This window comes from Cryptomeria japonica, chromosome 8 (genome assembly GCF_030272615.1).
Source record: "Cryptomeria japonica chromosome 8, Sugi_1.0, whole genome shotgun sequence".
In the NCBI taxonomy this organism is placed as follows: domain Eukaryota; kingdom Viridiplantae; phylum Streptophyta; class Pinopsida; order Cupressales; family Cupressaceae; genus Cryptomeria; species Cryptomeria japonica.
The window spans coordinates 293,217,008-293,230,777 of record NC_081412.1 but is presented as its reverse complement, the minus strand read 5'-3'; the positions used below and the strand labels follow the sequence as shown (position 1 = coordinate 293,230,777).

The window sequence follows — 13,770 nt, the reverse complement described above, 5'->3', positions numbered from 1 at the left end:
GTATGCTCATACCTTTTGTTGGTAGATGATTTCTATCAATAGTGCAAGGTTGGACTGAGCTATTTTTATGTGTATGCTTAACCTGAATTGTTGGATGAACATTGTTCTCTGATGGTGTTCATCGGCGGTTTAGAATCTTTTAAACACACCCCTCAAGATTGCACCTATTTCATGTAGTTGTCTACTAGTGGCAAAGTGAAGCACAGTTGATCCTATCCTAAACATTGCTATCTATTGAGTTCTTAGTTTTAGAGTAGCTTTTTCTAAAGCTCTCATTTTACTTTCAGCATTATCCAATCGAAAAGTCCTAAAAAAAGAGCCATTCATAGCTACATCATTCGAGTAAAATCTACTTGAAAGTTATAAATTTGTCAAAGTCTTCTTCAAAGTGTATGTAAGTCCCCTTGGATTACCAACTATATCACCACACGAGCCTATATCCACATAAAGTCGCTGGTACGCAGTCGGAACCTTGGAGTCATCGTATGATCTTCCTGCAATCTTAGCATACATTTGACTTTGGTCAAGAGAGGATAAGGTAGTCATTGGGAAACTTTATTTTGTGTTGGGCATGGTCACAAAATGCACGTCAACAGGTCGTAGGGGCATTAATTGCTAGAGGTACGTGTTGACGTGTATTTTGTACACTATCAAACATAGAATAAAATACCTAAGGGTACCTTATCCTCTCTTGAGTAAAGCCTCCGAATGCTGAAGATGTCGCGAAAAGGATCAATCGGGATGACTTCAAGGTTCTTCGTTGTAGGATCTCTACATGTGGATAAGCTCTCTATGGTATGATGTGATTTTGCTGGAATCACAAGGAGACTTACACTTGATGACTGAACTTCTGATTTGCTTTGAATATTTGCTGGAACACAGGATTTTACTGCCTTAGATTAAAAAAAAAGGAAAAAAGACGAGGGCAAGAAAAGGATCTAATCCTAACACTAAGAATGTAAGAGCAGTGAATGATCTTTGATGAAATTCTAACTAAGTCTTGTTTTGACATCCCAGGACCATCTCCACAAGGTTAGTGCGATCTTCGAAGGAAAGCTTTATAATTTTCAAATCATCACTGCAGGCATAGACACCATCAGGCTGATGCATATCAATGAAGAAGCGACAATTGAAGTTAAGCTTAAGCTAAATGATTCCAGTTGACTATGCAAGGCAAGTCTGCAATCAACAAACTGCTAGTAGTATGGATATACGAATTTCACCATCAATCAAGCACATTTCTTCCACTCATCTAATAACATGAAATCAAATATGAGAAGTATAGAGACCATGCAAATTGTCGAATCGACCCATAAATTTCACCATTTCTTCAATGAAGTTACAAGTCTTTTACAACAACATCTTGGCAACAATCTTTGCCTTCTCTCTCTACTCTACTCTAATTGCTATTCTAATCACCTTCTAACTACTCTCTATCTGTCTTCTATTAACTGCCTCTAACTGCCTTTACAAATGAAGAGCTGGGGCTTATATAGTGCCCTTAATACAATTCGATGGCTTAGATCAATTCGAGATCAATGGCCAAGATTTTACAATGAAAACCCTAATTAGGGTTTGTTACAACCATTACATAACATTTAATGCTTGACCAATGATAAAATTGTATTGCTTGGACACATGTCCTCTCCGAAAAATTCCACCAATGGATAGCTGGGATAGGTACATTGAAGTTTGTGCCACCTTCCATGAGTTAGGTACATTGAATCTGGACATGCTGAGGTGGACCAATCCGACTGGAGAAGTGATGACTAGGATGCCACCTTGTCTGACACTTGTAACTTGGTAGATATTCGATTTGATGTTGTTGAGAAGCTAGCTTTAATTAATTCATCTGGAACTATCTGCTTCTTCAACGAACCCTTGCTCTGACTTCTTGTGTCCTTGTTGTGCAGGATGATGACATACCTCGCCTTGGGATACCGGACTGGAAGAGGTTGCCCTTATCCTGATGACGCTGGATCGAAGAAGGTCGTCCCTGTCGATGCTAGACTGGAGGAGGTCGCCTTTATCCTTGCTTGATCGCCCTTGATGAGAACCTGCCAACTTGTAGATCCTTCGAGCTTGGGAGTCGCCATCTTGACACCTACACAACATTTCACAATTAATAATATATCTTGAAGTGTAGAAATTAGGATTCAAAAGGAAGATTTAAGATTTTAATTAGGAAACTTCATGATAAATCTTGAGTTATCATTTCCTAATTAACTATGCCAAACTTAGAATTTTCAAAATAAAAGTTCAAAATTCAAATCTTCAATAATGGTGTCAAGATGATTTCGCCATACCTCCCCTTAAGTATTAAACTCTAAGAAATGATGCAAAAATAGATGAAATTCGCTAGGCAAAATGTAGATCAAAGCCTTCTCTTGAACAAATTGTGCCTCCTCTAGCTTGGAAAATAATAAACTCCACTAGCCTCTTCAAAAATCTGGAAATTCGCCTTCCTATTGCCTTTACAAAATGAATTTCGCCCTCCTTAGTCTCCACACTTAGTAGAAATTCGCTCCATTCCAGCTAGATTTCGCACCTTCAATTAGCTCTCCAAATTCACACTTGAAAGGATGATTGAATGATTTGAATGATGAAAAAACACACCTCCAATATATAGAGCGCTTTACCTTGATTCTTGTTGAGGCCGACCTAGCAAATAAGCTTTAAAATAAAATAAAATCCCACTAAGAAGAAGGCCGACTTAACAATAAAGGCAAAATAATGACTATTAAGCGCTCAACTTTTTAATTAAATTAATTTCAATACCTCTAAGATGTTTATTTTGATTATTTCAAGGTACAAAATTAATTTATTAAATTGAAATGCCTTTAATTTAATGTGAATTTGATTTAATCTTCCAAAGGCTTCGAAGTGAGCAAATTTGGTGAATTTTAAGAATATCAACGCTCAAACAATGTAAAAATGAAGGATATCACCAACTTCGCCCTGGACCCTTGGAGAGGGACAGGAGCGAATTTGCAAATTGTCATCAAAATTTGTAAATCTTGCATCTTAATTCCACCTCAAGGCGTTTCAAACATCATTTCAAACTTGCGCCTTGGCCTAGATTTGTCCAAACTTGGAGGGAAGGGTTGGATATTAGGTTTTTCGCCCTAGTCCCTCAGAGAGGGACAGGAGCGATTTTGCAATTTCAAGCTTATCCGTCCTTTGCTGGCCTTCCAAATTATCTTCAACGGGCTAAACATGCCTTCTTCCATTCATTTCAATCACAAAACTTGCCTTGTCTTTGCAAGAAATTTGCACTTTTTAGAAAATCACTCTGGACCCTTGGAGAGGGACAGGAGCGCCTTTTGTCATCTTGGTATATTTCCTTGCTTGTGGACCACTCAAATTATATTCAACGCACAAATCATGTTTTCCTTAATCTCTTCAAATCATAAAATCATTTTGATCTTGCAAAAATAGTGCAAATTTGAAATTCAAGCTCCGGTCCTTCAGTGAGGGACAGGAGCGAATTTTGCCTTCTAGGCCAAAATGCTTCTCCTTTCATCACGAAATGTCCTTGCTAGGGAAGATTTCACCTTGTTACACACTATGAATAAAAGTTCAAGTCCAAGAAAGGTCTAAAAATGTGTATATAAAGAAAATCGCTCTGGTCCTTCAATGAGGGACAGGAGCGAAATTACCCCTCTAGGCAAAAACTCCATCATTTCATTGTCTTTAATCAAGTCTGGATGCTTTATCACGTTCATTTCGTCCTTCACCATGCCTTTGATGTCTCAATTTAACCAAACAAGGTCAGGAATGATTCCAATAAGCCTTTTCGCCCTGGACCCTTGGTGAGGGACAGGAGCGATTCGCCTTGGTCCTCCTGAGAGGGTCAGGAGCGAAATTCGCTCTGGATCCTCAGTGAAGGACAGGAGCGAAATTTGACTTTTTGAACTCTCTATCAGGATAATTTTATGGAATATAACATTTAAGTATAAGTGAATGTCACTTATACTTTAAGTTATATTCCATATATACTTTCAGGATGTTTGAGAGTGGTTTCAGACCTCCAGGAGTTATATTGCAAAATCTAGTTTTTTGAGGTTTTTCAATTTCCAGACTTAGTCAAATTTCAGGATCAGGACATTCCAGACTTAGCCAATTTTCAGGATCAGGACTTTCAGACTTAGCCAAAATTTCAGGATCAGGACATCACTCAAGCCGGACTTGCTATCCATGTGATCCCCTTGGCGACACTCAAAACGCAAAGGCTAACGGACAAAACCCTAAAAGACCTAAAAAAACAAACCCTAGAAAGCAAAAAGCAGGGGTCCCCATTTGCAATGGGGCGATGTGTGAAAACGTCACAACAGTACGGCATCTGCCAATATCCCGCTCTTCTTCCTCCCTACGAGTCCTTTCTTCATATCGTTGCAGTATTTGTTGTCGACGTTGCTCTCGGTTCCTTTCCTCTTGCTAGTCTTGCAATTCAATCAAATTTTGTGCCAATAGCCTTGGGATTCTGCCGAGAAGATCGAAGACCGTGTGGTTCACTAAGAGTTCATTGCGTACCATGCTCTTAGGGACTACTCTCTCTCGAGCTTCCCTCTGCACGTACTAAACGACCAAAACCTCCCACAAGTTCACCAAGTCCTACATCAACTGATCTTCTAGTGTTTCTTCCTTGGTGTCACTTTTCGTTCCTAGTACTTGTTGTTCAAATGATCAACCCATTACTCCCCCATGCCTATTGCCACTCTCAAGGTAATCTCAAATCTCTAGGTTCGAATTGGCAATGGCACCAAGATGTTTACTCTGTAATGTCCCCTTCTCAGCAGTAATCAGTTCAATTGGTCGTTAGCCTATTCCGGAGACCCATAGGCTAGTCGAGAGCAGAAATTAGGGTTTCCTACTTTCTAGGAGGATGTCTCGACAATTTTGGTGGCTTGCATGTTGGAGTTTTACAGTTTTGATTCTAGATTCCTTTTGGGTTTTCAGAAAGCTTTGCAATGATGGTACATGCCTAGCAAGCAGTGGAGTTTGGTAAACTTACTATTTTTAGTAAGTGGAGGTGAGGTCAGCTCATTTATCTAGGTTTTTCTAGGTTTTCAGAGAGCTTCATGATGGTGTGACATGCAACTAGATTTGAAGACTTTTCCGAAGTTACTATTTTTAATAAGTTGCATTGGCTGCTCAGAATGTGGTTAAAATCACTTTGGAAACACTTACTATTTTTAGCAGTATGCTATTTATAGTAAGTACTATTTTTGGCAATACTATTTTTGGCAAGTTTCTGTGGTCTAGTTCTGAGGCTATTTCTGACAGTGCAGTTTTCGATACCTTTGGCCTTCAGCTCTCTATGTCAGTGTTCAGTATATGGAAAAAAGTTTGTTTTTTAATACTTTTAATGTTTCCCCATGGCCTAGGCGTGTGACTTATGTTATGACTTAAGGGGTCGATTTGGTGCTAAAAGTATTATTTTTATGACGTAAGATTGGACGTCCACTTTGGAGTTATTTCATTAAAAGATTATAATTTGCAATGTGTAAACAATTATTTAAGTGGGCGTCCCTTTTGGAGGAATATATGATTTAAAATAAAGACAGATATTATATTGCTTTGGGGGTCCAAGTTGGCATTTGATTTCATGTCAATTTGGAGGGGAGTTGAATTTGAATTTGAGGAGGTTTTTTCTATAAATACAAGGCTCTACTCCTCATTTGGAGATCCATGAAAATTTGTAACGAAGTGCTACCGAATTTGTGTCAGACTTGTGCTTCGAAGTTGAGAGCTTCCTAGCTTGTGCCAGTTTCGTGCTTGAGAGATAGCACCTAGCTGTTGGAGAGCCTATTTCTCATCCAGAGGAATAGAATGAGCTACATTGAGATGGATTTTGTTATTGTATTTTCAGTTTTCTGAGTGTTAGTGTGATTTTGTATGTTGCTGGTTTGTTCATGGCTGAAGCAATTATTCGATCATATCTCCCTGCCTGATTGTCTAATCATTCTAGGTATTGGCTCGTTGGATTCTTCTCTACTAGGCATCCCTTTTTGTTAAGTTTCATGAATTATAACAAAGAGCTGGATTTTTAAGGCAGGCGCCCCTCTCCAAGAAGGTCATACCATGCTAGAAGTGACCTTGGGATGCATGCATTAATGTGTGAAGGGTGTTGGGATTAGTTTGTTGGTTGAGACTTGGGCATCCCCTTCCTAGCTCTTATTTGCCACTGATTTGGAGCTATTCGGAGGTGTCTTGAAGGAAATACGGACTTCACAGTGCTACTAGCCTGGTTTTTAGTGTTGTTGGCATGTTATTTCAGATTTGGTAAAGTGATCTTTTTGGATTGTATTTTCTAGTATTCATATTTGTAGCTTCTTGGAGTATCTTCTTGTATCTCTTAGAGAATGGAGCTTACTAACAAGTATTTTGCAGAGTTGTCATTGTAAGGTTGTATTTATTAGTACTGAAATAGTCCATTATATTTCTACACTATACTTCTTGTATCACCCACTGCACAAGTGGAAGAGGTTGACTTGCTGCCTATCTCTATTCTATTTTGTACTCCTGTCCTCCCGCTAAATAAGTGGTTGAGTGATGATTGTTATTTCCAGTCCTCCCGCTGAATAAGTGGTTGAGTGATGGTTGTTATTTCCAATCCTTTCGCTGAATAAGTGGTTGAGTGATTGTCTTGTTTAATTTCAGTCCTCTTGGATTTGTAATTGGCTGGTTATACCGCCAAGTTGTTAATTTCCAGCATTTCTTTATCCCGCTGAGAAGTGGAAGTGGCTGGTCTAACCGCCAATATGCATTGCTCTTAAAATTTCATCATGTTAACGCTAATGGGTGAAGTTATTGTGTTTAAAAATTGTGGGGGGACATTTCATACTCCCAAATGGAATAACTTTAACTTACGGGAAAAAACAAAACATAGAACATAACAAAACTAATAGCAAAAGATATTCAACACATGATATGGCCAAAATGATATTCCTTTATTCACAAGTGTAATGTTTGTACATCGTCACTATCTCCCTGTTCCCGATACAACAACAATATAAATAGTACCGAACGGTTGGTTAAGATTGCCAACCATCGGCAATCGACACAACTCTTGGGAACTGATTACACTACCATTATTAACAAAACATAAACAAAGTACTATTTATTCCTAACGGCATATTTGTTGTTTACATCCTTCCAATGTGTCATTTGTTAATACATCCTTGGCATATTTTGCAAGTATTGAATTCTTCCAATCCCTAGATATGTTCATCATAGAACATAGGTGAGGCCTTGATAAAGCATCAGCCACAACATTATTCTTTCCGTTCATGTATTCAATATCAAAGTCATAGGCTTGCAACTTTCAAACCCACTTCTATTGCCTATCATTTAGATCTTTTTGGTTCAAAAGAACCTTAGGTTGTTATAGTCGATCTTGACAATAAATCTTCCACAAACCAAGTAGTGTCTAAACTTGGCTAAGGCATGTATAATTGCTAACATTTCTTTGTCATAAATAGAGTAATTCTTCTCCATCTCTTTAATTTTGAGACTTTCAAAGGCTAGTGAGTGTTTATTTTGCATTAGTATAGCTATGATGCCGTCCCCACAAGCATCACATTCTAAAGGGAAGAGAGAAGCTTGGAATGGCTAACACTAAACAAGAACTCATTATTTCTTTAAGTTTGTCAAAAGCTTGTTGGACCCTCTCGTTCCATGTAAAAGCACCCTTGTTACTCAAATTTGTCAATGAGGTTGTAAGCCTTGAAAATCCTTTGACAAACCTTCTATAATAGCTACAAAGTCCTAGAAATCCCCTTAAATGGGTTGAAGTCCTTGATCGTGGCCACTCTCTTATTGCTTTGATCTATTCTTCATCCACACTAACTCTCTGGGCATTGATTTTGTGTCCCAAATACAAAATTTCATCCATCCCAAATTCACATTTGGATGATTTAGCAAATAACGATTGTTGCCCAAGTATCCCCAAGACTTCATCAATATGTCTCTAGTGATCTCCCCAAGTTTTATATATTGTCAAAGAACACCGAAAGAAATTTCCTTAATTGCTTGCTGAATATGTAATTCATGCAAGATTGAAATGTGGTCGGGGCATTAGTTAGTCCAAATGGTAAGACTAGGAATTCAAAATGCTCAAAATGACACCTAAAGGCTGTTTTAAGAACATATTTCCTCATTCCTATTTGATGATACCCAAAACGTAAGTCTATCTAGGAGAAGTATTTTGTACCATGAAGTTCATCTAGTGACTCATCTACCCTAGGGAATGGATATTTGGTTTTGATAGCTTTTTTATAAAGAGTCGTATAATCTACACACATTCTCATAGTGCCATTTTTTTTTCTTTACTAACACTACAAAAAAAGCAAAAGGGCTAGAACTAGGTTGTATATGCCCCATCTCAAGTAACTCCCTAATGGTTTTCTCAATTTCTTCCTTATATTTCCTTGGGTGGTGGTAAGGTGTGGTAATGATAGGTTTTGTCCCTTCTTCTAGTTCAATGGTATGTTCAAAATCTCTCTTAGGAGGTAGTCCCAATGGAATATTGCTAAAAATTGTCTTATCCTTGTCTATGATAGATTGAATATCAACATGTATAGTTTTCCCTCCTTTAGATGAAGATCTATCAAGGATCATGCATTTTGTCACCCACTCTACTTGCCCATGCCTAAAATCTCTTTCCATCCTTTTGATGACACCACCCTTGGGGACCCATTCAATAGGCCTTGGAGAATTACTTCTTGGCCATCATGTTGGAAACATAGTTCTATCTTTTGAAAGTCTTGATAATAACTTTCTAAGGAATGTAACCATTGGATGCCCAACACCACATCCATCTCTCCCATATCTACATGAAAAATCCTCACTTATCTTATGTCTCCCCAAGGTGATTGTTAGTTTCTGAATTCTTTGTGTGCAAGGGGTAGTGAATCCATCTACCATGACTACCTTGAAACCTTAAAAAAATTCAGCTTCTAACTTCATTCTCATTACTAACCTTACTATCCACTAAGACAATCACTTTTTGTCCTTGTAACACACTACAAATTCTAAAGGGTAGATACGTGGGTACCCCTCAAGTGTGGCCAATGCACCACTTGAAAATTATTCATCGTCCTATTTACTCTTCTTTCTTTTAGTTTCAAATTCTTCCTCATCCATCATTGCTTCTAAATTGTGTACTTGTCCCCTTTTTGAACATTGATGGCCTAGTTCCCATTTTTCCTTACAAGCATAACACAACCCTTTCTTCAGAAGCACTATCTTGGATTCCTCTGTTGTGTTGAATTGAGGAGGCAATGTCTTTGGTTGCCAATTTATCTTCTAAGGGAGTTGCTTATGCGACCCCAGTGGTGTATTTTTGGAACAGGTCCTATCCTTAGTCGTTGTAACATTTAACCTTAATGCCTTTTGGATTGCATATTATAGTGATGTAGGATCAAGAGCGCCCACCAAGCCACGGATTGACTCTGTTAATCCCTCAATAAATAGGTATGTAAACCTTCCTTCAATAACACCGGGTGCCATGACTGAAATTCTTTGAAATTCTGCCACATAATCCTCCACTAAATCATGTTGCTTTAATTGTATCAACTCTTTGAAATGTCTTGCATTGGCTCTTCAGAGCTAGGTTGTCACAGAAAACAGGATCTCAGTATTTTTTCAGAGACTTGGTTACAGCCATTTCAACATTCAGTACCTATGATGCATTGATGATCTTCATTCCTAGCAGTATCCAACATGAAAAAGCTATGCTCTATCATTGATGTAAAAAATAAATCAGTATCTTTTCCTTGTCTTGAATAAGTTAGAAGTTAATCATGTCATAAAGACTTAAATGAGGAGGACAACTCTCTATAGAAGATAATGTCAATCACAACAAAGTTTTTGTAATTACAAGTAGAAGAATTTGACTAATGATGAACAATGAGATCAATCGGAATCCATGCATCTTAATGTACTCTTTCCCTATATGGTCAAATGATGATTTTGAATAAAAAAAAAAAAAAAAAAGTTGTCTGTTGCTTGGAAGAAAACCACAAACATATCAGCATTCATTTATCTCAAGTCGAAATAATTTACTGACTTGTGTCTTCCAGTGATTTATTTCTTATTCAGTGTAAAGGAACATTTTGTGAATAAACCCACATTTGAAGTGTGGCTTTTATCACTTGAAATGCATATGATGTTGTCTAACTCATAAAATATGTATCATTGTTTCCATTTCCAACATATATTACATAACAAAACACAAATACACACACAGAGAGACATACATGTATAGAGTGTAAACATACCTAAAAACAACTGTTTGAAATGAAAACTGTTAAGAAATACAAAAGATTGCCTTCAAAAACATTATTATGAGAAAAGAGGCTATAGAGCTGTAGGGCAGTATAATACCTGCACTCTTTCAACAAACAAGTACATGTCTTCAGTGCATCAGTAGCATAAGCAGGCAGATTAAACAAAAGAATCCATGATAGGAAGATCGCTGCCACTGTGGTTTGTGGGCTGGTATTACAATTCGCATCATTCTGTAGATCTAATAGCCATGCCTTTGTACTTTTAATGGCCTTCCAAACCTGTAGAAATGTCCTTTTTCTGTTCCATCTGCTTAGATGAATGTTTGCTTCATCTTCAAAAATGTGAGTCTGCACACGTGTGTTCACTTTTTGTGGGTCAAGAACTCTAAAAAAAATTGCCTTCATTTGGTATCCAGCAAATTTTCCACTCCAATTTGGCATATTGTAAGCTATGGTTTGGCCAAATAATTTCTCTTTGCATTTGATCTCATGTGAGTCATTTCTCTCACAAACTGTGAAGTTATGAAATTGATACTTAGGCCAAGGCTTACCCCTGACACATTTCCAACAATTTAAAGCTGTATTTCTATATCTTTTATTGCCAGTCAGAGAGGATTCCTTCGAACTTTTCACTAAAATTTTAGTCTGATAGAACCTATGAAGAGATGATGGAGATGAGGCCATATCATTAAATGGATCACCTGCACATAAATGCAAAAAAAGTGTCCATTAAACCAAGATAGTTTTCTTTAGAACTTTCTAATGTACCAAAAAGAAATGCTGAACAAAGAAAAATGTTCACAATGGAGAAGCAGTAGCCCTTAACTCAACTGGGTATGGTTATTACAAATAATCCCAGGGTACTATTTTGTACATGTGTGATTATCTCAAGTTGGCTATTAAGAATGTATGATTGACAACCAAACTATACCAACATCTAGAACAGATTAGGTCCAAACTTATTGTCACAAAAATTTGCATGTAACACATAACAAAACTAACTACACATCAAGTTTAATGTCACAGCATCCATTACAATAATAGGGAATACGACAAACTAGAAGGCATGATTTATCACCTCTTTATACTACCATGCCAGATGAAATATATACAAAGATGATCATTCCACATAAGAATATTAGAGATGAAATTTATGGGACCAGTGATGAAAGATGATAACTCCAAGAGGAAGAGAGAACATTATCTATTTGGCAGTGGGCTTTAAAAGACACGTGGCTAAACTAACTTGTACAATGTGCCAAATTATCAACTGAAAATTCACTATACCACTTCATAAGTATTAAGCGTCTAAGGCTACCTATCATGCAAAGTCCCTAGCACCTTACCCACTTTCATTTCTAAAAACAATCTAAGTGAGAGTTAGCAAAAGTGGTCTTGGTGGGTGGATCCTCAGTTGTGCTGTTGTAGGAGACCTTGGTAAAGGAAAAGACGGTGTGAGAAATGATAATTCTGATTACCCTGTAGAAGGTGGTGATGTAACACTATTGTTAGTAACTCTAGAATTAAGGATGCTGTTAGTATTTGTGATGATGGAATGATCATAACGTAATTCTATTATCAAGTAAGATAATGTGACCTTCCATGAACTATTGGCATGGAGAATTCCAGCGATGATGCTGTTAGTTTTAATGTTGATGGTTATGCTCATTAAATCCATGTTAGGTTTAGTGGCATAGAATGCATGAGTATGAGTGTCCCCATGGCAGCACAAATCTGTAAGGAAGAATTTAATAAAATTACTTGCACAAGAGAAGAACATAATAGGAAGTATGTTGCAAACAATTGATAATAATAAGCCACTTCCAAGGGGTAAACCTCCAAAAGTATTCAATGCAAAACAAATTCACAATATGATAATTACATACTAACTGGGTATATATTTTTATCTTGTGTCCTCTACAAAGCAGGCCTTGCCTCCTTTGTCCACATGATTCATCATCCTAAAGCACTGTTTCCTCTTGATTCCTACCCCATGGATCACCGGTATGCTGCAAAGTGTAAATCACTACATCAAAGGTACTATCTTTTCCTGGCCCGTTACCCTTATTCCATGCCCTCCACATGAAGAGGCTATCATTGTCCCGTATTACATTCCAAACAATTGATTGTAACCAAATGTAACAAAATTTTGTACTTATTAAAGGAAAGAATAAAATAAGAAATAGTTTTTTCCCAAACACTGTATTGCACCTTTGTTTATTCAGACTTGGCATTGTGAACTCCTACTTCTTGTGACATTTTCACACATCACCCCATTGCAAATGGGGACCCCCTTTTTTTTTGCTTTTTAGGTTAGTGTTTTGGTGTCTTAGCATTTTGTCTCCAATTTCTCTTGTCTCTGCAAATGAGTCAGGGTTTCAAAATTTGAAAAGAGTCGCCAAAGTTGGTAAAGTGAAGGAATGGTCGAAAGGGTGTTTTGATGCTATAGATGTGCCCGAATAGGTCGAAGAAGTAGAATCGCAATTTCTCGGGGTCAATTCTAACAACTTCCTATTTTTAGAAAATTTTGCATTTTTGCTTTTTGCTAAATTTAGAAAGTTTTGTTTTTGGCATTTTGGGGCCAATCCGGGAACCTACTTTTTCAGTCTGCTTTTTGCTTTTTTTCTAAAAATAGAAAGTTGCTCCTTTTTTTTGCTTTTGAGGTCATCGATGGTTTCAAGGTCAAGAGAAGTGTCTAATCAGAAGAATTCATCCAAAACAAACCAAGTATGAAATGGCTTTTGAATCCAGGGGATAATTTCTAAAAAGCTAGATCATAAGAAAATGGCTAAGTCTGGAATCAAAATCAAGAAATTCCTTGGGCAAATCATGAAGATCGCCTAAGAAAGAGGAAAATTTCCAATTGAAGTGAAGTTAACTCAAGGCACGAGGAATTCCTTGGACATAGTGAAATCCACCTTGGAAGGGAAGAAAGTTCCTTGTGCACAAGCAAAGTCCACCCATCCCTTGTGGAAGACTTCCCTTTCCATGCATGAAGTCCACTCATGGAGGAAAAAAGTTCCTTGGGCAAGAGAAAAGTCCGCCCAAGATGAGGAAAATGTTCCTAAAGTACAACCAAAGTCTGCCCCTCCCTTGGTAAGAAATTTCCTAAGACACCTTGAAGTCCGCCCTAGGAGTAGGTGTAAAATTTGGTTAAGTATGAGTGCTTTGAGAAGGGACAAGTCAGAAATTTTGGTTAAGTATGGCAACTAGGTGGAGTTTCCAAACAAGACATCAAGTCTGCCCATGGTGTTAGGAAGATTTCAAATGGTAAGTAAAGTCCGCCCTTCTTCAAGCAAGAATTCTTCATGCCACATCCAAGTCCACTCAAGGAAGAATGAAAGAAAATATCCTTAGTTACACATCAACTCCGCCCAAGGTGAATGAAATGTTCCCTAACTCAAGGCAAAGTCCGCCCATGGCTAGTGATAAGTTCCTTGACTAGCATTGAAGTCCGCCTAGACACATAGAAAAGTTC

General features: G+C 37.6%; 1 protein-coding gene across 2 annotated transcripts in view; it reads right to left on the bottom strand.

Annotated features, from left to right (window-relative positions):
* The window catches only part of LOC131035888 (violaxanthin de-epoxidase, chloroplastic), a 113,176-nt gene that overhangs the window by 87,589 nt on the left and 11,817 nt on the right, over positions 1-13,770 (bottom strand). For both annotated transcript variants that reach the window (XM_057967649.2, XM_057967648.2), the window contains exon 2: positions 10,390-10,993. In XM_057967649.2, the coding sequence (XP_057823632.2) occupies positions 10,390-10,976 (587 nt within the window). In that variant the 5' untranslated portion in view covers positions 10,977-10,993. The remainder of the gene's footprint in view (positions 1-10,389; positions 10,994-13,770) is intronic.